The sequence below is a fragment of the Protopterus annectens genome, chromosome 6.part0, assembly GCF_019279795.1.
Source record: "Protopterus annectens isolate FY-2018-M chromosome 6.part0, PAN1.0, whole genome shotgun sequence".
Classification (NCBI taxonomy): domain Eukaryota; kingdom Metazoa; phylum Chordata; order Ceratodontiformes; family Protopteridae; genus Protopterus; species Protopterus annectens.
In genome coordinates this window covers 1745676426-1745701905 of record NC_056737.1, presented here as the reverse complement: position 1 = coordinate 1745701905, position 25480 = coordinate 1745676426, and the positions used below count along the sequence as shown (strand labels likewise).

The 25480-nt window shown below is 40.7% G+C and overlaps 1 protein-coding gene across 8 annotated transcripts in view; it reads right to left on the bottom strand.

The window, feature by feature from the left end:
- The window catches only part of TNS1 (tensin 1), a 2530757-nt gene that overhangs the window by 82943 nt on the left and 2422334 nt on the right, over nt 1–25480 (bottom strand). For all 8 annotated transcript variants that reach the window (XM_044075133.1, XM_044075132.1, XM_044075134.1 and 5 more), the window contains one exon: nt 2444–2536. In XM_044075133.1, coding sequence (XP_043931068.1) covers nt 2444–2536 — 93 coding nt within the window. The remainder of the gene's footprint in view (nt 1–2443; nt 2537–25480) is intronic.

Below are 25480 nucleotides of genomic sequence, written 5' to 3'. Positions count from 1 at the left end.
CCAAGCAATAATGTACGATGCATCAAAAAGTCTAAGAGAACTTTCCAGAAGTATAAAAAAAAATAATAATCATAATAAATAATTTGAAAAAGTGTTTTCCAGTCTCAGGCCTATGCTTCAAAAATCACAAAAACATCCTCTTCCTGTCTTATCATGTACTTATTTACCCAATACACTCATTAACTATGTGAAAAAAGGCAAAGAGCAGGTCATATTTCTGCAGTTTAAACTTTAATATGAAAAAATAGACTACATAGAATGTGTTACTTATCATCTAGGTGGGGACACAAGTGAATCGGATGAAGTAAAAAAACTTTATCAGTTGCTAAATGCTGTATTTCTGCACAAAGACAAAAGGCCGCCTTCTTGCTCTCTAGAGCATAGCACACTGCACTATACCTTAGTGTTTGTAGAGTCTTCGGAGATAAAGGTGGACAACGGAGTGCACTACACCCTATAAGGACACGATGGGAAATCTTTTTGCCATGTAACATGTAGTTCAGGCATGTTACCTGCTATTTTAAATATTAGTTGTATATTATAAGGAAATGTCATTAAATCAGTCTGCAGAAATATCCACTTAGTTGTGTAATTAGTTTTTCAATTCTGCCTGATATGACACCTTGCTGTGGCTGTTTTGTCCAGCTTCATACTACAAGTGCAATCCTGTGAACCATGTCACTGTGCTATCAAGAAACGACAGGCAAGGATGTGCATTACTTAACACTGATGCCATCAAGGTAAGACCAAGGCTGTGCAAGCCTGTAAAATGCTTTGCTGTTACTTTATAATTTAGTAAACATATACTTAACAGTGAGAATGAAATGATAAATGTTTATGCCTTGTCAGTTAAAATAAAGAAATTTTCATATCCAAACAATAAGCAAGTAGATGTTCTTATTACACCTAATTAGTCTGTTAAGTAGATGGGTGGGTAGTTCCAATCACACCCCATATCAGTCAAGCAGACAGCACAGAGGATTAAGGCTATGAATTGTTAATAAGCTGACTTTTTGTAGTTCAGGGTTTGATTCACGGCTTCCATCTGCCTACTGTGTTACCCTGAGCAATTTATTTAACCAGACAACTGGGTAATTGGGTTCAGCTTCTCAATGGTCTCTTTGATCATAAGCATATTATTATAAACTCTAACTCCCAGAAATGACTGTCATCACCAGATGTGATCACCTGTGTAGTTGGTTAACAAAGCAAGCTTAAGTGAATCAAGCAGTTGGGTTCATTCCCATAGCTTTCATATGAACACTGTGAATCTCAGAAAGCCACATAATCACACAATGACACCTGCTATTTATGTTTATTGAGTCTTATCAAATAACAAAAAATAAAATCATTGTGTGAAATAACTTATCTTGCACTTATTTTACTATCAGTGTACATACATGTTAAAAAAAGATAAAAATGACCTGTTGGGAGTTGAGAGAAAAAAAATGAATAACAAATATTTGAATTTTATTTATTTATTAGTTTACTTATTTGAGGGAGATGACTTCATTAATTATTTACTCTGCTAAGCAGGTAGGTGGGCTGGTCAAATGGACTCTTCTGGTTTTGGAGAAACAAACTGCGGAACAATCATGACTGAGGCATGTTAGAACTTAAGCCATCCCTCTGTTGCTGCAATACTTAAGACTGACAAAAGACACAAAACAGCCCCATGAGAAGGTACAAAGGAATGCCAGCACATAGCTTTTGGAAATAAGGAAAGCAAGTCAGGTCAAAATAGAGAATGACAGCAGCCATACCTTGCATGTGGAGTTCATGTACAGCAGATTCCTCACCTTGAAGAAATTGTACCACAACAATTTAACATGATATTTTTAGTCTGAGCTGTCGACTTAAGGAGTGACCTTGTTGTTTTCCTCTAATTAAGCAAGCACTCAGAGTTTCAAAGCATGCAAGTGTATACTGTGAGAAACAAGCCCATTTCAAAAGGCAAACGACATTTGCAGCTTGTTGCTTCAACCACTGGGCTACAGTGCCATGCCATCAATTAAATTCTATAAGATGGTCTCCAATGAATAAGAAGACATGAGAGATACTAAGAAACAGTCTAGCAGGAAGTGAAGGTACTCTGCCAAACAGCAATTAGTGAGAAGCTGGACATGGGCCATCCAAACACACATGGGGGAGGTTAAAGTGGCCCTCCTGTGTAACCAGATCCTCTGACACGATAGTCCTCCCTGTGCTGACTACATGAAAGGAGGTGCCTGTCTTATAATCCTGGCTCAGATATCTACCTCTGACATTAGCATCCTGACCAGAGTGGGATTTCCCTTAGGATGAAAAGTGAACACATGGTTTGAATAAATTACTCCATGTGAATGAAATGTTTCAATTAAAAACTTGCTGAACTGAACAGCCCTTCTAGAACAACGAGGCATTATAAGACATCTTTGATGTGTAAAAGTAGATTTGCACTTACCAAAGTACGGTTCATTGGGACAGCCTTTTAGTTTAACCCCTTTGGGGCTGGTCTCGATCAGAAAATGTCTCACTAGTTCATTAATCTGGTCTCCTGCAAAATAAGAAACAGAATGTTGTTGCAAGAGTTACCCTTTTCTGTAATTTGCATCTCTCTAGCAAGTCCCTTAAATCCTTAACTGGCTCGCAGCAGTCTATTATTATAAAGGGTAAAAGAGGAGTGCTTTGGTGCTACAGGCTATGACACAAACAATTAATACCATGCACTGTCAGAAAACCAATTAGGAATTTGAAAAAAAAAACACTTTAATCTCTGACAAAGTAAGATGTCTGCTAACTCAGCAGACCCTGGAATTATTACTAAAATCTAACAAATACGTACAAAATGTGGTTTGACTCTCCATTATTGGCCTTGTAGCAAAACTGTTGAGTACTGCATATAAAAAGTTCACTGAAGCAAGTGATATGGTTTAACATTTTCCTTAGTCAATATGAAGTAAACAATTAATTTACAATGTGTGGGATAGTCATATATGCAACATATTATAGCTTTCTAACATGCTGTTTACACTTCTAACACAAACAATTTCTCTTTGTGTGGTTTTGAACACATTGTATTGCCTTTAATCCTAAAGAGTGTATTCAAATGAGGACACAACACAGACATGAATACTTATTTACAAGCTAGAAAGAAGTACTCTCTGCAAGTCATGGTTTTCATCCATGTTTTAATACCCTTCTGAAAGAATAGTTTCAGGCAAGCCTTAGCCACATTTTTTCTTTATTGTAAGAGTGTTAAGATGACATTTTATGAATTAGTGACCTAGAGTTTGTCCCACTGAGCCACTCTTGGCAAGCATAAAAAAAGTATAAACATAGAAATGCACATTTCTACAAGCATTTAAAATGATTTTTTTGTAAACTAAACTTTATTAAATTAACTACAAATCTAAAATAAATTACTAATCTTGTTTTATGTACAAATGTTTACTGATCATCAAATCCAAACAGAAAGGAACATGAAATCAGCAGAAAGTGGTCATTAGGTTCCACTTGAGGATGGGGTGCTGATCGGCACAAGGGAGAGTAATGGAGAAAGAAAAGGTTGGTAGAAGGTGATAACAGATGCAGAAGTAAGGTAACAAGTCCTTAGCAGATGTTTTAGTTCAGTAAGTCTAAAAGAATGCAGGGGCAGGGTACCCACATGGGGAAAAAGAATGTGAAGGGATAGCAGACATTTACTTGTAGGTAGCTGCTTTATGACTGAGAATGACAAGGGGAACTGAAGAGTGAACTGACAAGGGGCCAATAGTGGCAATGAATGTAAAATGACAGCACCCGAGCAGTGGTACGGGGCTGCCCTGAGAAGGAATGTGAAGGGATAGATGGAGTGTAACTACAGGCGGCTAACATGGTGAGGAACACAAAGAGATATAATGAGCGAAGTGAAATGGAGCTGACATGGAGAGGAGTACATAGGCATAGAATGTATGCAGCGCTTTGTGCTTCACAGAGACATAATGTGAAGGTACAAAAAGAATGCAGTGTTTGCCGACTGACGAGAGAGGAATATGAAGGGGTTAGAAAGAGTGAAGTGAAATGGAGCTGACATGGGGACGAGTACATAGGCATAGAATGCATGCAGCGCTTTGTGCTACACAGGGACATAATGTGAAGGTACAATATGAATGCAGTGTTTGGCAACTGACATGAGAGAGGAACATGAAGGAGTTAGAAAGAGCTAAGTGAAATGGAGCTGACATGGGGACGAGTACATAGGTATAGAATGCATGCAGTGCATTGTGCTTCACAGGGACATAATGTGAAGGTACAAAAAGAATGCAGTGTTTGGTGACTGACATGAGAGAGGTACATGAAGGGGTTAGAAAGAGCGAAGTGACCGGGTTCGACAAGGGAGAAATGGGAATGGATGGTAGGAGAAGAACAGTTAAGCATTGACATGGATAAAAGGAGAAGTAAGAGATGGTAGATGTGTATTTGAAGTAATCTGAGACACGACAGAAATATGGAGGGACAGAAACATAGTGCAAGGGGTCCAACCTAGTGGAGCAATGTCAAGGGAGAGAAGGCGGGTCATGGCTGGGCAGGATGATGTGGGATAAAAAAAGGTAAAAGAAAGTACAGTTGTGTAAAATCTTACCACAATGGTAGATGTCTTTCTCTTCACTGTTGCAGTATTCATTCCACTAGGGATCCCCTACCAAGGGTATCTTGACATCCAGCCAGTATACCAAAGCCTTTATGTTGCTTTAAGATACTCCGTATGTCATGAGTATGCTCCTTGCATAGTTTAGGGCACAAATGTGACGTTCAAAAGTACCATCCTCAGAATTCACAGCCCCAGTAGGAACACCAGTCCAAGGAAAAAACAGGTAGTCAGTATGTCCCAAAGAGACATGGACTCAGGGAAAGAGGGATGGACTGAATACTGTTAACAGTGAAGAGAAGGACATCTACCATTATGGGAAGAATTTACACAATTGTACTATGTCCTTCCATTTCACTGTTGCAGTGTTCATTTCACTAGGGAGAGTGCTAAAGCTCAGAAAGATGACAGGGAAGAGGAAGGACCAATAAAGCCCTATAGAAAGCCATGAAGGATGGCCCGAGCAAAACCAGCTCTAGCTCTGGAAATTCCATCCAAATTGTAGTGCTTGGTAAATGTATGCACAGAAGTCCATGTGGCTGCCTCAAGAACAGAGTTAGTATCCAAACCCTTGGGGAAAAAAAAACAAAAGAAGCCACAGCTCTAGTACACTGAACCATAACAGAAGAAGGAAGGCTCTTACCATGAAAGGAATAACAAAAAGAAATAGCTTTAGAGATCTAAGAAGAAACAGTTTGCTTGGACAAAGCTAATCTTAAAGATCTAGGATGAAGGGAAACAAAAGAGCAGATCAGATGTTTTAATAGTCTTAGTCTTATCCAAATAAAATCTGAGTTGTCTATGCACATCCGACATGTGCAGCACCTTCCCACTGGCAGACTGTGGAGAAGGGGAAAAAAGTGGGCAAATTAATAGACTGACTAAGGGACAACTCTTTCACCAACTTGGGCATAAAATAAAGATTAGTATGCAAGCTCACCTCTTGTCTTTAGAAAACAGCAAAACAAAAAGATGGACAAGCCACAAGGGCTTGAAGTTCAGACACCATCTAGCAGAAGTAAGGGATAACAAAAGTACAGTCTTCCCAAAGCAATGCTGCAAGGAAGCTGACACTGCAGGCTCAAAAGGAGCTTGGGTTAATTTTTCCAAATCAAAATTACAATCCCAGGGAGGAGGAACAGGCATCTTGGGATGCCTAATATGAAAACACCTTTAAGTAATTGTTTAGCTTTAAATCTAGAAGCTAAAGGAGGAGTTAAAAGCAGACAAATGTAGCTGATAAGTGGGTCTTAACAGAAGAATAAACCAACCCAGCATTCAGCAATTCACACAGATAAGAGAGACCCAAAAGAACACCCACAGAAAGTGGATCCAGGTTACAAGAAAGGCACCAAACAGAAAACTTTTTTCCATTTGGATAAGTAAGACTTCCTAGTATTGAGTTCCCTGGCCTCTTGCAAAACCCTAAGCATGTTCTCAGAAAAAGGTCTCTATGTGGAATCAAAATCCTATCACCCACAGTGTCAGTTGAAGAGTGGACAAGTGGGGATGGATGAGAGATCCCTTTCTTGTGCGAGTAGGTCCATCTTGTAGGTAACTTGTGATGATGCCCTTGGCTAAATGCAGAAGAAGAGGGAACAAATGCTGTCTCAGCCAAAAGGGAGTCACCAACAAAACTTTGGGAACATACTGTTGAATTCTGAATAGGACTTTTGGAATGAAGGGAAGGTGAGGGAAAGCATAAAGGAACATCTCCTTTCAAGAAAAAGCCAGGGTTTCACCTTCCAAACCAGAGGACCAAGGACTCTGGCACAAAAGACAGGAAGTTGTCTGTTCACAGGGAAGGCAAGAAGATCTATTTGGGAGTATCCAAACTGGTGGATAATGTCCAGAAACACATCCCTGTGAAGTATTCATTTGTGGGATTGCGTTTTGGACCTGCTCAGAGTGTCTGCGACAATGTTTTCACCTGAGGGAATGTAAATTGCCTGAAGAATCACTTGATATTGGATAGCAAGTTCCCATACCAGAAGTGCCAACCGGCAAAGAAGATAAGATCTTGTCCCCCCATTTGTTTGCATACCACATCACTGTTGTATTGTCTGTAAACACCGTGAGAGGTTCTGGAAGAAGACAGGATGAAAAGCCTGAAAAGCCAGCAGAAGAGCTCTCATCTCTCCGACATTAATGTGCTCTTTCTGTTGATCAGGCAGCCAAACTTGTTGCACCTTTAGGGAGCCAAATGTTGCTCCCCATCCCACTTCTGAAGCAACTGTGAAAAGCTCCTGAGAGGGAAGAAAGGGATGAAAAGGAGCCCTGGATTTAGAGATAACTGATGAATCCACCACAGAAGTTCTTTCTTTAGACAAGGCAGCAGAGGAACTACAAAGTCAGAAGGATGCGCATGTTGAAGCCAAACTGACTTCACAAACCACTGAAACTTTCTCATGTGGAGTTTGGCCACAGGGAGCATAGGGGTAGTGGATACTTTGAAGATATGGGCAAGTGCCAGCATAGCCAGCTGGAATTTTGTAAAGAACAATATGTCATCTGAATATCAAGCTGATTTACACAAGATGCTTACTTTCAAAATGTATTAGAACTGTATGTCATTTGTATATCAAACTGCTTTGCACAGGACGCTTGAGCTGAAAATGTATTTGTGAGGTTTGCGTGGGATAAATGTATCAACAGTGCACCCTGGTGAAATGAAAAGAAATGTACATATATAACTGTAACTGAATTAAATGTGCATGTTTTAATAGAGGATACTGGGACAGCAAAAGGTTAACTAGTTGGTTTATTTTAAGAAAAAATATGGAAAATGTAAAAGAGCTGTTAAACCATTAAAATGGCACCCCATAGTGCTGAACAGGACCAAAGATATTACATCTGGGAGAGGCCTTTGTTCATTAGCTCAGTAAAAGGGGAAGCTCCAGGGCACTGCCATAAACATTTAGATGTGTGCTGTAGTCGTCTATGCTAAATTCCTGTCTCAGCTTCAAAGGAGATATTGTGGGAACCTAGAGTTAGGTGATCAGATAAAGTAATTCTGCCAGCCCTCTTGGAAATTATATTTTCGATAATACTCTGAGATTTCTGATTTTAATGAATATTCTATTTTGGGGAACCTGACTAGAAAAACCCTCACCCACAGCATCTTGCCTTGCGGTACTAAGTAACTTAACTGGGGAACAGTAAACTCTATTATATTTGGTCAGGAATATAGTGAAGCTTAGTTTAGATATTGTTTTTTTCTTTATTTGTCCTAGTCTATCCATCAATGTTCTTTTCAACATTTTCTGTGATTTGAACTCTCTGGTTTACTGTAAATATATATTCAATATTTTAATGTGCTTTATTTACTTATTATTAAGTATATTTAAAACTTTAATTGTAGCTGGTCCTTGTAGAAAGCATCTAAGCTTTGAGGATACTTATATTTATTTGGTGACACTGTGTGGGCCACTCCAGAAGGCCTAGCCAGCCTGGTGAACTACTACCATCTGTATTAGTATTAATATTACACAACATAACTGGACACCTTTTGTAAGGGCCTTAGAGTAGCTGATTGTGGTCTGTATGGTAGAGGTGGTGATAACTACATTATAGTATGGGCAGAAGGGGGTATAGCTAGTATACTTCTGCCAGCCTTTCCCAGGTGTGTATGTGTGTGTGTGTGTGTGTGTGTGTGTGTGTGTGTGTGTGTGTGTGAATGTGTGTGCATGCAAATCAAATCTCTCAGTGTGTGTGTCAATTACTCGGGGCAGGGACACAAAGCACTGGGTTCACAGAGAGGGTGCTGGAGGACTTGGCCTGGACACTCAGCTGAGGACCTAACCTTACAGCTGTACCAGTGGGGAGTCTTACTGGGGACCTGGAGGGAGACAGATATAGACAAATCCAGACCCCAGTCTGAGTGTGCTCCCTGTGTGCTCTTAAGAGAAATTGTACTTGATGCAGAGAGATCTGCATCTGGAAATACTGAGTGTATCCATTTGTATTCCAAGTGGACATCCCTCTCCAGTGTCAGTGGTGAGGATTCAGGCTCCTTGATTACTGGCCCAGCATAGGAATGACACATACTGGTACAATAATATATTGGTAGCAGTTGTGGGCATCACAGATGCCATGAACCACAGAGCTCTCTGAAATTCCCTGGTTGTTATGAAAGCCAGAGGAAGAAGAGTTTGAAAAGAGGAAATGAGAGTTAAGGCCTTGGGAGGAGGCAGGAATACCAGCACAGGCACAGTCTGAATCCTGCACCCCACAAAAACATGGTCTTGAGAATCAGTCAGAAATGATTTGTTAAAGTTTACTGTGAAACCCAGCCTTTACAAAAGGGAAATGGTAAAGTGAAGGTTATACAACAGGCTCTCCAGAGAGGATGCCTGAAAAGAAGGTCGTCCAAATTCTTGAATCCCCTGAATCCTGCAAAAATAATCACAGGAGTGAGGCATTTGGTGAATACTCTTGGGGCAATATAAAAGCCAAAGGGCAAAGCAGAGAACTGAAAATTCCAGGAAGCGACAGAGAAATGTAAAAACTTCATGAAAACGGGATGGATTGGAATATGGAGATAAGCATCCTTGAGATTCAGGGACATCATATAAGCCTGAGGAAGCAGAAAATGAAACTAAGTCTGAAGGGATGACATTCAAAAGTAGGGCACCTTCAGGAAGGTGTTTAGTTGAGAGAGGTCTAGAATTGGTCTGCAAGTACCCTCTTTTCTGGGTACTAGAAACATCAGAGTAAAAACCCTCCCCCTTTGGGACACAGGCACCTCTTGAATAGTGCCCTGAGTCAATAGGTTCCAAAGGACCTCCAGAAAGGAGGAGAGTTACTCCTGAGGGGGATGAGGAATACCCATAAAAGGGGGAAGGAATTTCCAAACCAAGAAATACCCATGGCAAATAATGGACAGGACCCAAGAATCCTGAGTAATCTGCACCCAAACAGGGAGAGAGAGAGAAAGGCAAAGAGAAAGTAGAAAGTGGCTGGGAAGAATAGGGCAGATGGACAGAACTCAGTTTATCTGGAAAAGGAGATTTCTGAGACACAAAAGTCTGAGTAGTCTTAGCATGAGGAGCCTGCTTGCCTACCTTCTTACCTTTAGGAGGAGGGTGAGATTGACTGCGAACAAAGGCTGGCTTACTGGGGCAGTTTCTCTGAAATTTAGGCACAGGAGAAATAAACATGTTTAAGTTCCTGTAAAGCCTTGCCCTTATCCTGCAGGGAATAAAACACAGCAGCAGCCCTAGAAGAAGCATCTACTGCATCATAACTACACTTGATGCAATGATGAGCCACCTGGGAGTAAATCCCTAACAAGGAAAGCTTAGAAGATTTACCTTCAGAGTCTGGAAGATCAGAAATATCCTGACAGACCTGGGATAGGACAGCCAACAAATACCTGGATATAGGGGTATGACAATTAACAGCTCTAAAAGCCAAGGTATCAGAGGTAAAAACCTTTTTGCACAGTCCTGCGTTCGTTATCAGAGGGCAGTAACTTAGGAAAAGGAAACAATTGAGAGGGCTTGTCAGAAGCTACAGACACAACAGAGGAGTCAGAATGACACTTGTACAAACATTTACAGTCCTCAGGCACCCTAGAGAAACATTCAGGTTTCTTGGGAGCAGGAGGCTGAGAGTCTGGAGCCTTAGTAGCACTGCAAAATGCATCCAACAAGGCATTCAAAACAGGAGGCACAGCAGACGGTTTAGGGGAATTCATCTGTAACAACTCATAATATATTTTATGCACCTCAGAAAGCTGAGCACAATCCCGTTTAAAGAACTAAATCATCCTGGAGATCAAGTCACCAAAATAAATCTCTTCAATAGCAGTATCAGCATTGGTAGATTTCTCTTCCTCTCATTCACAGCCCAAAGAAGAGGGAATCTGAGAAGGGTAAGCAAGGGACTTCTCATCCAAATCCAGCTCCTCCTCAAAGGAATCCTGTTCCCCAGGTCTTTTCAGAAAGGTAGTGGACCAAGGGGGGCCTGGAACAGAAACTACTTGAGGAGGTTTCAGTGCCATCAAAGCACTAAAAAAGCCCTGAGTGAAGGCCTGCCATTCACTTTGTTGGTCCTTAGGAGCAGGAGTAACAGGTTTAGTCTTTTGCTTTTTCTTCAATGGGACGTCTGCCTTATAAAATTTGGAAGGCTCTGACCCAGGATGGCATTCAATAATGACAGTAGGGACTTCTCTGACTAACATCTGGGGAGCATTCCTAGGCCCCTTGGAGATACTCAGCCATGCATCTCTCTGAACTTCTGAAATCGACATTTGCAATGCCTCCTCAGACGTGCTTAAAGTTGAATGCCCGTTGGCCTTCAACCCGATTGTGGCAGAGGAATACAACAATAAAGCCAGGCGAACCACCAGGCATTCACTCGCCTTGGGAGAAATGCCCGGTGGAGGCTGAACAGTGGAAGATTCCAGCCTAGGCTTCTTGGCCTTCTTCACTGAAGGCTGTCCCTCGGAGTGGGAAGTTCCCTCCATCGTGTCTTTCGAGAGAAGCTTAAGACTCTGGTTTTCAAGCTAAAGCATCAAAGAAGAGCATCTACTATGCAGGGTTTTAGGTACAAAAGCCTTTTGAATGGGCTGGAATGCATGGTCCCACACTGGTATTTACCCTTGTTGGATGACATGACACTACAATCAACAAAAAAGAAGGAAAGATGCACTTACCTGCATTGGCCTGGTGAACCAGCAATGGAATATACATTCAGACCAACGATCGAGAGATGGCATTTGGATTGGCAGTAAAGAAGTTCTGAGGATGGTATGCCCGAACATCACCTTTATGCCCTACACTATGCTAGGAGCAAACTCATGACATGCAGCATACCTTAAAGCAACCTAAAGCCTTCAGTATATTGGCTGGTCGTTGGCAGGGGATCCCTAGTGTAATAAACATTGCAACAATGAAATAGAAGGACATCTTAAATAGCTACAAAGCTATACAGAGAGAAGATAAAGAATGAGTTGTGTGTCTGCCTCATCTCTGAAATTGCACTGATGGTCTGACTGGTGGATTCCCCAAATGTCTAAGACTATGAGGTGGGAGGCTGCATAACAGTTTATCTGACCACTCTACTCGAGTCAGATTATACAACAGACTGCCAGTGGATGCTGTTAAGGAGAACTGACTGATATGGATTCAGAAGGCTGCAAACATAGTGCTAAGACATTTTTAAGAAGACTAAAAAATGTAAAGGGGTGGCCACAAGATGGTTAGATGATTAAAGAACTTCTTTGCGTATAGGAAGTAGAATACAGTGAAAGGAAGGGATGCTGAACAAGAAAAAAAATAAATAGGTGTCGGAGAACTTGATACCCTGACAGATGCCATACAGCATATTTTAAAATGACGGGGACCAAGATTATACATCTGTTTACTAATAACACCACAAATGGAGTAACAGTCAGTGAGCAAGGGATTCAATTTCAACATGAGTTGATTATGATGATAAGAAGGGTAGGGCAGGCAGTGGTTATTTAATTCAAAAGGTAAAGCAACAAAAAAGTAAGAGTGGCAATCTGATGGTTAGGAATGAACTTGGGAAACGAATCAGGACAAGTATCTTGATATAATTTTCACACCTATTTTTATTCAAGACATTTTAAGAGAGTTGTGCCTAAGTAAAAATCGTTGGTTAGAGACGAGCTACAAACATACAACAAGACAGTGGATTGTCTGGTGAAAGAAGCAGGTTCCACGGAACCAGATGTCATTCTCTCATCAAACTGGCCACCAGTAAGTCAATGTTTAGAAGAAAAAGTGTAGGTATAGATATTATTCATGAATGTAGACATCAAATAGTCACAGTCAAGCAGATAGGGAGTCTACAAGCTAATTCTTTCTTTTTAGTAAGCACTGCTTCACTTGCTTCTAACATTAGAATATCTGCCTAAATACTTTAGCCATAAATCATCAGGCTTTACTTATTAGTTATCCCTCATGTGTTTGGCAGTGCCCTGTACAGACAAAGGCGGCTTGAATTGATATTTTTCCTGTAAAAGCACTTCTAAAATTTCACCAATACCTAGTTACACACATGACAACTAGTTTGCAGTGATGAGCACTGCCCCCAGAGTTGGAAACCGGATACTCCTGACTTTATATTCTCACTCTGACTAATCAATAAAAATATAGACTGTTGCGATGGATATGAACTTTCCCACTATCTCCATTACCAGCTTGGCAGATATGGGCATCCTAAGACAATGTAGAAATTGCCTCATGTTTACTGACAGCCAGTTAATTCTCAAACAAACTGATATGGAATGTGAGAGATGTATTTACACAATGTCACTGGAGACAAAAGCTCTTACAAAAAAGTACTCCTAATGTCAATAAGGCTGTCAGTAGTACACACGCTGCACCCATCACACACAATTCAAAGCAGACATATAGATCCACATATGCTGAAACACTTAAATGTAACCTACCTAAACCCCAAAGACCTTCAAGACAAAGTGAACATAACACACACCCTTCAGTAACACTGAATGCACTCTTTCAAAACACACACGTCAACATGTACAGCCACATCTCATGGAGTCTCTACTTCTAAGCCCATAAGGCAAACCACTACACAATCCAAAATTCTAGTCATTGAATACTCCATTATGAGACACACTGATGTCCCTCTCACAAGACTGAGTAAGGAGAAAGTGAGGGTTAGTTGCTTATCAAGGGGCCAGAATCCACCTCATTACACACACACACACACACACACACACACACACACACACACACACACACACACACACACACACACACACACACACACACACACACACACACACACACAAATCACTGGATCACAGGTTCCAGTAAGACTCAGTCATAGTCCATGTGGGTGTAAATGACCTGAGACATACCTTGCTAGACTATATGAAGAGAGAAATTGTGGAGCTCTTGGAATATGTATCCCAGGCTGGTATAAGCCTAACATTCTGCAGCATTTTACCTTTTCCAAGGATGATGCCACAATATAAACAAAAGGTGAATAACTTTAATAACTGGCTTAGTATCTGGTGTCATTCTAAGGGGGTGCAATATTTGTCAGCATGAAAGGTGATAGGCAACAGACCATGCTGCTTTGCTAGGGATGGTCTACACCTCTAACCTCTAGACCTTTGAATATTACCTGAAACATTGTCCTCCCCATAGTGCCTATTTTAGGCAATACCAAACTGAAAGTACTTCTGATATAGCCAATCAAAACCAAGAAAATCTAAAGGTGTCACTGCTCAATGCTAGGAGTCTAAACAAAAAACTTCACTCCCTAGAAGCTCTCTTCACCCTGAAGAATGCTGATGTCTATGCGGTAACTGACACATGATTTAAAGCCACAGACAGTGCAAGGTTAGAATGCCTTCCACACATTTAGATCAGCTACTAAACAGACAGGGATTAAAGGTGGAGGTGTCTCAATTTACATCAAAAATAAATATACCTCAAGGCTGGTCAAACAAGACAATGCACTTGAACTTCTCCATGCTCAAATCACCATAGGCAAAATCCAGTACCACTTCCTTGTAAACTATATATTCCCCTCTATGACCCAGGAAACCCATACCATGTATTTAAACTTACTGGAAACACTCATAATCCAACACAATACCATATTAATGGGGGACTTTAATTATCCCACTATTAACTGGGAATCATATACGACACCAAATGTACAGGCACAGAGATTCCTGGATTTTGTAAACACAAACTCCCTGGACCAATTTGTTAATACACTAACAATCGGGTGCAGCCACACTGTATCTGGTCCGCTCTAATATGGGAGAGTGCTGCATACCACCTGGTGTAATGTCTTCTCTGGTAAGGTCAGACCACAAAATAGTCTCCTTTGAAGTAAAAATAAAACCTGGAACCCTAGCTAGCCCTGGAATATTCAGCAACTACTCCAAGACTAACTTCCTACTAATAAGTGATACCATGGCAAAATGTTAGGCACCCATAAACCCTGAGAACACTGCTGCCTATGTAGAACTGTTCACAGAAATCCTATACAAGCATGTTACAGAGGAAGCTGTACCCACCAGAAAGAAGTATAGAACTAACTCAAAAAGCAAGCCACCCTGATGGAATCACAACATCAATAGGCTGTATAAAAGGAGGAAGAAAATCATGACAAAAATTAGGAGGTGCAGCACCCAAGAAGATAAAAGCACTCTCATCAAACTAAACAAACAACTCAGAGGACAAATAAAGTCCAACAAAGCCAAATTTGAGGTAAAGTTGGCCTCCCAGGCCAAGGAAAACCACAAGGTATTCTTTTGCAATGTTCACAACCTCAAACGCAATACACAATTATGTGCAGAGCTCATTGTAAATGAAGCCACCTATCTTGATCCAGAAGGGGTCCAAATGGAGAGATAAGTGAGCAAGCAAAGGAGAGTAGTACTTCTAGAATTTAATTCATCCTCAAGTCTTGGCGAGTACTTTCACGAGGTGGACCCTGTTTTTTTTACAAAATATTATACAGAAGTAGGTTAGAAATCAAAAAAAAGATAGCTGGTGCACAAGACCCAAGATAAAAAAAAAAAAGTGGCCAATCCTGGTAGGCACACTGGTGCCAGGACTGGAAAAAATGACAGTGTAGAATCCTCAAGACATGGAAACATTCCTACAATGGGGCCAGGACAGGCCAGGCTCAGGGGGAGAATGGCCCTCCTGTCGTACAAGGAAGTAGCAGTCCAAAAAAAAATCACAAAAACTGATGAGCCAAAAAATAGCCATAAGGACGACATAGTGGACTACTGAGTATAAGAAAGAAATTATGTATTACTACTATTATGCAAGAAGCCCAGAATTTCCAGACAGAAGATATACCAAAAGATTAAGAGAGAAATCAGAGGAAAGAAAAATGCTTACACAAGAAAAACTGTTAGATGCATCAAATAAAAACTTGTGTTCATTAATACAATAGATTTATGAAAAACATTATATAGACCAAGAAACACTGGGTCATTTGAAAAAAGAAGCGACTGAGGAAGCGCAAAAATATAAAGACAAAATCTAGAGACTTTTAAAAGGTATAAAAAGAACTATGAACATAGGAAAGAAAGGGAGATCTGACATGGTGTAATATTTATGCAAATAAAAAGGCAAATTAATCAACACAAAAAATGCAGCCCCAAAGATATTCAGAGAGAAATACAGGCAAAGGCATCCAGATATGGAAAATTTCACAATAAAAAAAATAAGATCACAAAGAACAGAAGATTAATGAAGTAGAAGTTAAAACAAAAAACAGAAGCTGAAGTTATGGAATACTTGTGAAGTGAAGGATTTAGTGCAGAAAGTCTAACCTAGGTTAGATCACAGCATGATGGAACAAACGTGTCCCCAAATTAAGGAGGAGCAGGAGACATCTGAAGAAGAAATATGGACACGGGATAGAAAAACAGATTTAATATGGTGCAATATTTATGCAAAGGAGAAAGCAAAACTAATCAATACAAAAACAGCAGCACCAAAAATAGCTGAAGAGAAACACAGGCAAAGGCATGCAGACACAGAACATTTTTACAATACAGAAAAAAAGAAAACAAGGTGGAAAAGTAGAAAGGAGGATTAGTAATGGAGAAGTTAAAGAAACAGAAACTGAGGTTATGGATTACCTGTGGAGTGAAGGATTTAGTGTAGAAAATCTAATGCTGATAACATCACAGCAGGAAAGAGCAATGGATCCCCAAATTAAGGAGAAACCAGTGAAGCGGGAAACATCTGATCAGTTGCCATATGAACATACTTTGCAGCCTTCCATAGGACACCAGTACAAATGTTCAGCTGGAGTTGCACAGCAAGAAAAGGAACAGGAAACTGTGTCAACTACGACACAGTCAATGTTGTGGAGTGATAGACCAGTGAGCTCCATATGACAGAGCAACAGATGACACTGAATGAAACTGAAGAGAATGTGGCACAGGAAGATGCTCTGGAACTTTCTATAGAATGCCCACAGGAAATTGAGAACAAAGAATGTTTCCTCAGTTTAGAAAAAATGCTCTAAGAGAAGAGTTGCTTGATTTAATAGAAATGGAAAGACATATTAAGATTCATAGACTACTGAAAGTCAATAAAACCCCCCAAAGTTAGAAGTAAATAGGAGAGATTACTGTGCAGCTAAATTAATAACGGATAAATTCTTACCACAAAAACACAGGATAGTAAGGGAAATGAATGGGGGAATAGAATGTCATCATGGAAGAATCAAGTAGATAAAACTATAAAGCAATTAAGACAAGAAGTGTCACTGTTAAGAGTATACAAGAGGGAACAGATCAACAAAAATACTCAGAAAGATAGATGTGATAAAAACAATTCGCAGTATCAGAACAGATCAGGGTCTATTGTGTACTGTCTCAAATAATAAACCTAAGGAAACAGCACAGGTGGAAAACCTTAGAAGATATGCAGATAAATATAAAGGAAAAGTACTAAACAAGCAATTCAATGATGACCCAAAAATGTTTTATACAGAATTGGCAAACAAGCCAAAAGGAACTGAAACACCACCAAAAAAAAAATACATTTTGGAGAAATATCTATGAAGATCCTGTGGAACATAACAAAGATGATAAATGAACAGAAGAAGTAAAAGAAAGAATAAGAAACTCAAATGTACAAGATATGTAATGGGATGAAGTAAAGGCCAGAGAGATAGAAACAAAGTTAAGAAAAGCTCCTAATTGGAAATCCCCAGGCCCAGATGCAGTACCCAACTTCTGGCTAAAAGTATTAATATCTTTACATGAAGATTTAGCCATGAGTAAGAACTATTTATAAGTGCACCCCGAACAGACACCAGCCATTGTTAACAATAAGAAAAGCAATACTCCTACTTAACAGTGAACGTGAAAGCTATCCTAAAAACTGCAGACCAATAACTTGACTTTTGATCACGCATAAACTATACACTGGAATTGATATTGACAGAGTTTATAGTCATTTAGAAGAAAACTCAATCATACCAATAAAACAAAAGGGTAATAAAAGAAAGTCATACGGAACAAAGGATCATTTGCTGTTAAGTAAAGTAATAATGGAGAACTGTAAAAAGAGGAAGAATCTAAGTATGGCATGGATAGACTACAAAAAAATATTTAACAGTATTCCACATTCAAGGATAAAAGAGTGCTTAAGAATGTATAAGAAACACCCTACACTGATCGCTTACATTACAGCGACCATGAAACAGTGGCAAACCACTTGGCAGTTAAGCCATGATAAAGGATAAATTATTATTCCAGGGATAAAAATTCAAAGGGGATATTCCTGGGTTAGTCTCTGTCACCATTACTCTTTTGTCTTGCCCTTAACCCATTAAGTTGTCCACTTAACAGATCAGGTCATGGCTACAATTTGGCTCCCAGAAAACAGCAGAGTATAAAGACTTCTCATCTACTTTTTGTAGATGATTTCAAACTGTACAGTTCATTAGATGAAGAAAGTACAGTTGTGTACACTTACCATAAATGTAGATGTTCGAGTGTATTCACTGTTGCAGTCATTACATTTGGGTAATCAGCTGGCAGGGTGCCCTCAGTCGGCCTGATTTACAAAGTCTTGGGTCCTGCATTGGTTGCTGTCCCTTCTTCCATGACATCAGGTCATCAGGGGTATAAAACATGTAGCTAACGCCATTACATCAGTTTTTCTTGCCCCAGATGTCAGGTGCCCCCCGAATGGGAAACAAAATAAAATTAAAAACACAATAATATACCTCCAACCAAAAGCAAATACACCAAAAAGGCTTTTAAGCACAGTAAAAGAAAATAGAGGTATAGTAAGTGAAAAATAGGGGGCTGGAGGGAAGGTAACTGGGACTGCAACAGTGAATACACTCGAACATCTACATTTATGGTAAGTCTACACAACTGTACTATGTTCTTTGTGTTTCACTGTTGCAGTCATTACATTTGGGTAGATTCCCAAAGCTATGGTTGGGAGGATGGATTTATACAGCATTAGGACCAGCAAAACAGCAGTGTCAAAGCCAGCTCTGGATTTAGAGAAAATTGGTAAGTGATAATGCTTGGTGAAAGTGTGAACTGAACTCCAGGTAGCAGCTTCTAAAATATATCCCTGGTAGGAACACCTCTGAGAAAGGCTGCAGAAGTACATGCAGCCCTGGTGGAATGAGATCTGATCCCCTGGGGGATAGGTTTTCCATGGTGCTTATAGCTTTAATGAATGCATTGGCTTATCCATTTAGAAATGGTTTGTTTTGAAATAGCCTTCCCCTCTGCCCCTGCAGCAAATGCTACCCGCAGTTGTTCAGATTTTCTTTGAGATTTAGTCCTGTCCAAGTAGTAAGTTGTCTGTGCACATCCAATGAATGCAGAATCTGCTCCCCCTTGTTCTGTGGTTTGGGAAAGAAAGTTGGCAAATGAATGGACTGATTAAGAGCCACACTGGATACCACCTTGGGCATGAAGGATGGATTGATCCTGAGTGACACCCTGTCCACATGAAAGATGACGAAAGGCTCCACTGCCATGAGGGCCTGTAATTCAGATATCCTTCTAGCTGAAGTGATTGCTAAAAGGAAGGCTGTTTTCCAAGAAAGAAATTTTAAGTCCGCAGTAGCAGCTGGCTCGAAAGGAGATAGAGTGAGTTTCTCCAATACAAAGTTAAGATCCCAAGCAGGGGTTGGAGCTCTCCTGTGTGGTCTCAAGTTTTTGGCCCCTCTGAGGTACTGCTTGAGCAGAGGATGAGAGAAGAGTGGAGGTTCTATGTGTTGTAATGAGCTGAAATGGCTGAGGCGTGGATTTTAATGGATGAAAAAGACAGGTCCTTGTGAAGCATCTCGGTTAAGTATTGCAAAATCTGAGGTAAAATGGGCGCTGCTGTGCTCATCCCTTGAGACTGATTCCAGGCACAGAATCTTTTTCATTTATCAGCATAAGATTTTCTAGTACTAAGTTTTCTCGCCTCCAAAATGACATCCATCACAGGTTTGCTGAGGGATGCTAAGGGAGAATTTACGTGATTAGCCAAGCTGCAAGTTTCAATGTTGGGAGCTGAGGGTGCAGAAATCGGTTCTCCTGCTGAGACAGTAAGGAAGGTGTCTGAGGCAGGTGCCATGGAGAAATCTGGGACACACTGCGCAGGAGTGGGTACCAGTGTTGGCGAGGCCAGTCTGGAGCAATCAAAATCATTTTTGGTTTGTCCTGTTTGACTTTTAGCAGAACTTTGGAGAGCAGAGGCAGAGGGGGAAAGGCGTAGACTGATAGGTTTTTCCAGGTGAAGGACAGAGCATCCACTTTCCAGGCTTTTTTGTGAGGAGTTCTTGTGCAAAATTTGTCCAACTAGTAGTTCTGGGGAGAGGCAAATAGATCTATGTCTGGGCCCCCCCATTTTCTTGTCAACATGTTGAAAATCCGTGGTTCCAGTTTCTACTCGTGTGAGTCCATAAGGTTTCTGCTTAGTTCATCTGCCAGAATATTCAGTTTTCCTGGCAGGAATTATGCTTGTAGTTGTACTTGGTAGCTGAAGGCCGTGTTCCACAATGCCATGGCTAGTCTGCAGCGGGGATAGGAATGTGTACCCCCCTGCTTGTTTATGTACCACATAACAATGGGGTTGTCCATCTTTACCATTAGTTGTCCTGGATGAATGTAGTCCTTGAAGGCTGTCAGAGCATTCTGTACAGCTAACATTTCTTTTTGATTGATATGCAGGTGCATTTGATTTGGGCTCCATTTGCCCTGAATGCACTTCCCTGCCAGATGAGCCCCCCATGCATAGTCTGATGCATCGGTTTGGGCGGCAGGGGGTAGTGTGAATGGCAGTCCCTTGTTTTGGTGGCAGGCCTCTGCCCACCATAGGAACTCTAGGCACAGGCAAGGTATGATGAGAATCATTGTTTCCAGGCTGTGACGATGTTGATTCCATAAACTTTTTAAGTACCACTGAAAGTTTCCTCATATGCAGTCTTGCGTATGGAATTAGAAGAATGCAGGAGGTCATGAACCCCCAAGGCTTGCAGTATTTGGCTTGCAGATAGCAAGGTTGTTGTGGCCACCTGTTTGAAGTAAGTTACCAAATGAATTTGCTTTTCTGGCGTGAGGAAAGCCATCTGGGCAGTTGTATTCAAGCTTGCACCCAGGAATGTAATTTGTTGAGACGGTACCAGTTGTGATTTCTTTTCATTTTTGGTGTACCCCAGACAAGTTAGAACCCTTTTTACAAACACCAGATGTTGTATAAGTATGGCCTGGTTTTCTGCCTGAATTAGACAATCGTCCAGGTATGGATATAGTTGAATATTTCTTTGCCTGCAAAATGCAATTACTGGAGCCAAGCACTTTGTGAATACCCTGGGCACAGTAGACAAGCCAAAGGGCAGTGCAGAGAACGGATAATGCAAGGAGCCTGCTTTGAAGCGTGGGTATCTTTTGCAAAATTCCCTGATTGGGATATGCAGGTAAGCTTCTTTTAAGTCTAGAGTTGCCAACCAGGCATCCTTGTCTAGCATAGGAAGTAACTGGTGAAGAGTCACCATCTTGAATTTTGGAATGTCCAGAATGGTGTTTAGAGTAGACAGGTCCAGAATTGGACGCCATAATTTGTCTTTTCTGTGTACCAGGAAAAGCCTGGAATAGAAACCTTGTCCCTTTTCCTCTTCTGGTACCGGTTTAATAGCCCTCATGTTTAGAAGGGAAAGTACTTGTTTCTGAGCCTCTGCCCACTGATTTTGGGGCAGCTCTGGCCACCTGTTTGGAGTTGGCAATGTGTGGAAATGAAACATGTATCCCTGGGACACTATATTTAAAACCCATTTGTCCTGGGTTATGAATTGCCAGTTTTTTGCATGAAGAGCAATCTTTCCCCCCAAAGGGGGGGCTGAAAGGTAAGTGCTTGGTAATTTTAAGGGAAAGTCATTGAGACTGTTTACCATAGGGGGGTGTCTTGTTATTTCCAGATTTGGAAGTGGAAGCACCCCATTGCTTAATTCTGAGAGTCCCTTGGGACTGAAACCTGATGCTTTTGGTGTGTCTGGGTTTAGTTTGATTGGATCTGGAAGGAGCTGGAAAGGACCAGTTCTTAGTAGGCCAGTGCCTACTGAATCTTGGAGGTTGCACTTGTAAGAAATCTTTCACAGTTTACATAGAATTAGCTTTATCTTCCATCTTTTTTAGAACTTCTTCAGCCATATTGCCAAACAGGTGGTCCTGATTTAAAGGAGCATCCAACAGTTTTGCTTTAACATGATCAGGCAGAGATTGCTCCTTAAGCCAAGCATGCCTTCTAAGCACAGACCCAGTAACAGCAGCCCTGCAGGAGGCCTCTAAAGAATCAAAACCACATTGCAAACTATGTTTTCCAACTTGTTCGGCTGAATGCAATAAATCCTGCAAATCTTCATTTTCCACACAGTCAGAAATCAACGTCATTTTCTGTTTAAGCAGTCCCATGATATGCTGTTGATATTTCAGCATATGAAATTGACAGTTTAAAGCCCTGATTGCCAAGGTTGCAGAAGTATAAATCTTTTTACCCCATCTATCCAGCGCCTTGGAGTCTCTATCAGAAGTGGTAGGATTTTTAGCAGTAGAGGCCTTAATGCCCTTGGGCCCCTGAGAAATGATTTCTGGATCCACAACTGGATTTTTGAAAAGGAACTTGTGGTACTCAGGAAACCTGTAGTATCTGTCAGGTTTACTAGGAGCCGGAGGCAGGGAATCAGGAGCCATACTGGATTCCGAAAACACATCATCAACAATGTCTAGTACAGGAGGTATAGCCAAAGGCCTATGCTGAGGAAGAAGGAAATCCCTAAGCTTCTTTTTGGATTCAGAAAATTCCTGACTTTCCCAGTGGAAATGCTCCCTTAAGGTGTGTAAAGTTTACGCAAAAAAAAAAGGTCCTCGGGGGGGGGGGGGGGGGGGCAGAGGGAATGGAATCCTCTGCATCAGAATCCTCATAAGTAGGTATGGACAAATCTAGGTCATTTGAAGAGTCAGAAGAAACAGAATCCTGATCAGAAGATTCATAGTCAAGCTCAGTCCTAGGCCTCTTAGAAGGGGGGGGGGGGGTGACTACCCCTGATTAGAGTAATTAGATCTTCAGCCATTTTGATCATTTGTTTTTTAGGCATAGGGGCCTGAACATGTGGCCTGGGTGTCAGATTTTTAGACATAGAGCAAGATTTAGGCCTTAGTATTGAAGGTGAAGTCGGTTTAATATGCAAGTCTGTAGGCCTGAATACACACCCTCAGAAGCCGGTGCCTGCACAGCAGCTCCGGACCCATCCAAGGTAGAGACATCCGCAAGTTCCATAGGTGAAGCATCTCGTGGCATACTGGACTCCGAATGGGTCTCAGTAGAGGCCTGTGAATCTGAAGTAGCGGGTATCAGGGCCTGCGAAAGCACCTCACTGTGTACTGGCGAACCGGCGACTGGCTTAGGAGAAGTGTCGTTTTCAGTTTTGGACCCTGACGGTCTGTCTTTTTCTTTGCGTTTTTTTCAGAATTCTGGTAGTCGGATGGCTAACTGACATCATTTCTGGATAATTAAACTGAGATCCGAAATATTTAGAGGCAAAAATGTACAGATGACAGTGCGCTGATTAAATAAAGCACAAAACAGACAACAAGGTACGTCATGGTCAGGGCCTAGGCAAGGAATCCAGTACAAATGAAAATATAAAGGATTTGCTTCCTACAAGTAATGCAATTATTACCTTTTACTGACATTGGTAAGGAGCAAGAAAACGTTTCCCCAATGGGGTACTTAGCTTTAAGTTGAAGACTTCGGTTCTGAAACTCGAAAACGAAGATTTCAGGAGTCGGCCGACCGGCACTTGAGAACTGCTTCTGCTTCGGGCACCGCACGGCAAGAAAGGCTGATGTAATGGCATCAGCTGCATGTTTTATACCCCTGACGACCTGACGTAATGGAAGAAGGGACAGCAACCGATGAAGGACCCAAGACTTTGTTAATCAGGCCGACTGAGGGCAACCTGCCAGCAGATTACCCAAATGTAATGACCGCAACAGTGAAACATGAAGAACATCCGAACACACACATGCAAGTGGTCAAAACTTTGTCAGATGATATAAGAATGTCATTTGGTCTTGACAAATGTGCAAAAGCAACCTTTGAAGCAGGAAAGCTGCAGGATCAAGAAAAAGTCTGTTTGGGACAGGAACATGATATAAAAACTTGAGCAAGGAGGAGTGTAAACATATTTAGGAAATGATGAAAGATCAACAATAAAACATTAACAAATACGAATAAAACTTAGTAAGGAATATTTTAGAAGACATAATTTAATACTGAAAACAGTGTTGACATCTAGGAACAAAGTCCAAGCTATAAACCAGTTTGCTCTTCCTGTCCTAACTTACAGTTTTTGGAGTGATTCACTGGCCCAAAAAGGTGCTGAACAGGTTGGCAAGAAAAATGAGAAGGATGCTTCATGCTCGTCAAATGATTTACAAAAATCAGTGCATACCAAGATTATATATTCCCCATTCTGAAGGAGGTATTGGTCTCCTTGAAACTGATTATATGTATAGATCTGCAGTCTGGGGACTGCATACATATCTGCTGACCTCACAAGCCCCAAATGTAGTGAATTTTTTGAAACATGAGAATAAATCTAAGATTACTTCCCTTCCTAGTTTAGCAGAAGCATATCAGCATCAAGTGGGAATGGAAATCAAACCAGAAGTACAAAAACATCAGGCAAGAACTGAATGTGACAAAAAACAAAAGAAAGAATATAAGGTGAAGGATCTAATGAGAAAGAAAGAAATATGCAAAATACATAAATATAGTTGCAAGTATAGAAAACACTTGGATCAGCCTCATGTTGATCAGGATCAAATGCAGGAATGGTTAAAGAGAGGTGAATTTAAACCAAAAAATGAAAGGTTAATATTGGTGGCCAGTGGACTACATACATGTTGGTTTACAAAGTCCATTGAACATGTCTGAGAAAGAGAAAAGTGCAGGTTTTGTAAAACAGAATTGGCAAAACGTGCCCATCTTGTTGCTGGTTATGATATACTAGTGGCAAAAGAGCTGCATACTCAAAGGCATACTGATGTGGCAAGACTATTGCATTGAGGATTATGCAAGCATTATAATACTGAAGTAGTGGAAACATGAGCCACAAACAATCATGGAAAATGATGAAGTTTATATCACATAGACTCACCCATTACCAACAGCTCAAAAAATAGATGCGAGAAAACCAAATATAGTAGTCTATGAAAAAAGGCAAAAGTAGCATTGATTACTGAAATTACTAGACCAAGTGACTACAGTGAAACACAAATTCATAAAATACCCGGATTTTCAGGCAGAAATGAGGTAATGTGGAAGAAGGATACCCAGACAGTTCCAGTAGCAGAAGCAATGGGTCTTATAAAAATGAATTTACAATCATACATAGGTATGTCAGAGATGCATGTAACTCCATATGAATTGCAGAAGGAGTCATTACTGAGCACATTGCGGGTGCTGCGAAGAGCACTTCTGGCTGAAATCAAAAATCAAAGATTGAAACAAAACTAATTTCATGAACTTTAATCATACTTTGACTTAGGAATGGTATCCATTCCAGTCATGATATTAGAAACCCAAAAGATTTGGAGAAATTAAAAAAGCCAGAAGATATAGCAACCCTACTGGCAGACAAATTCAGCTCCAACTGTACCCCTCTCTTTCCATCAACCTTTCCTCAGGAAATACCATCAAATATAACTCCCTCTGCTATCACTAGGGAACAGGACCTTAATGTTCTCTCCAAAGCCAAGAACACTGCATCAATGGGCCCAGAAAATATCCCAGGATGCCTTCTAGATAGCATAAAACATTACCTCTCAGGCCCTCTGGAATTGTTAAACTGCAACCTTCA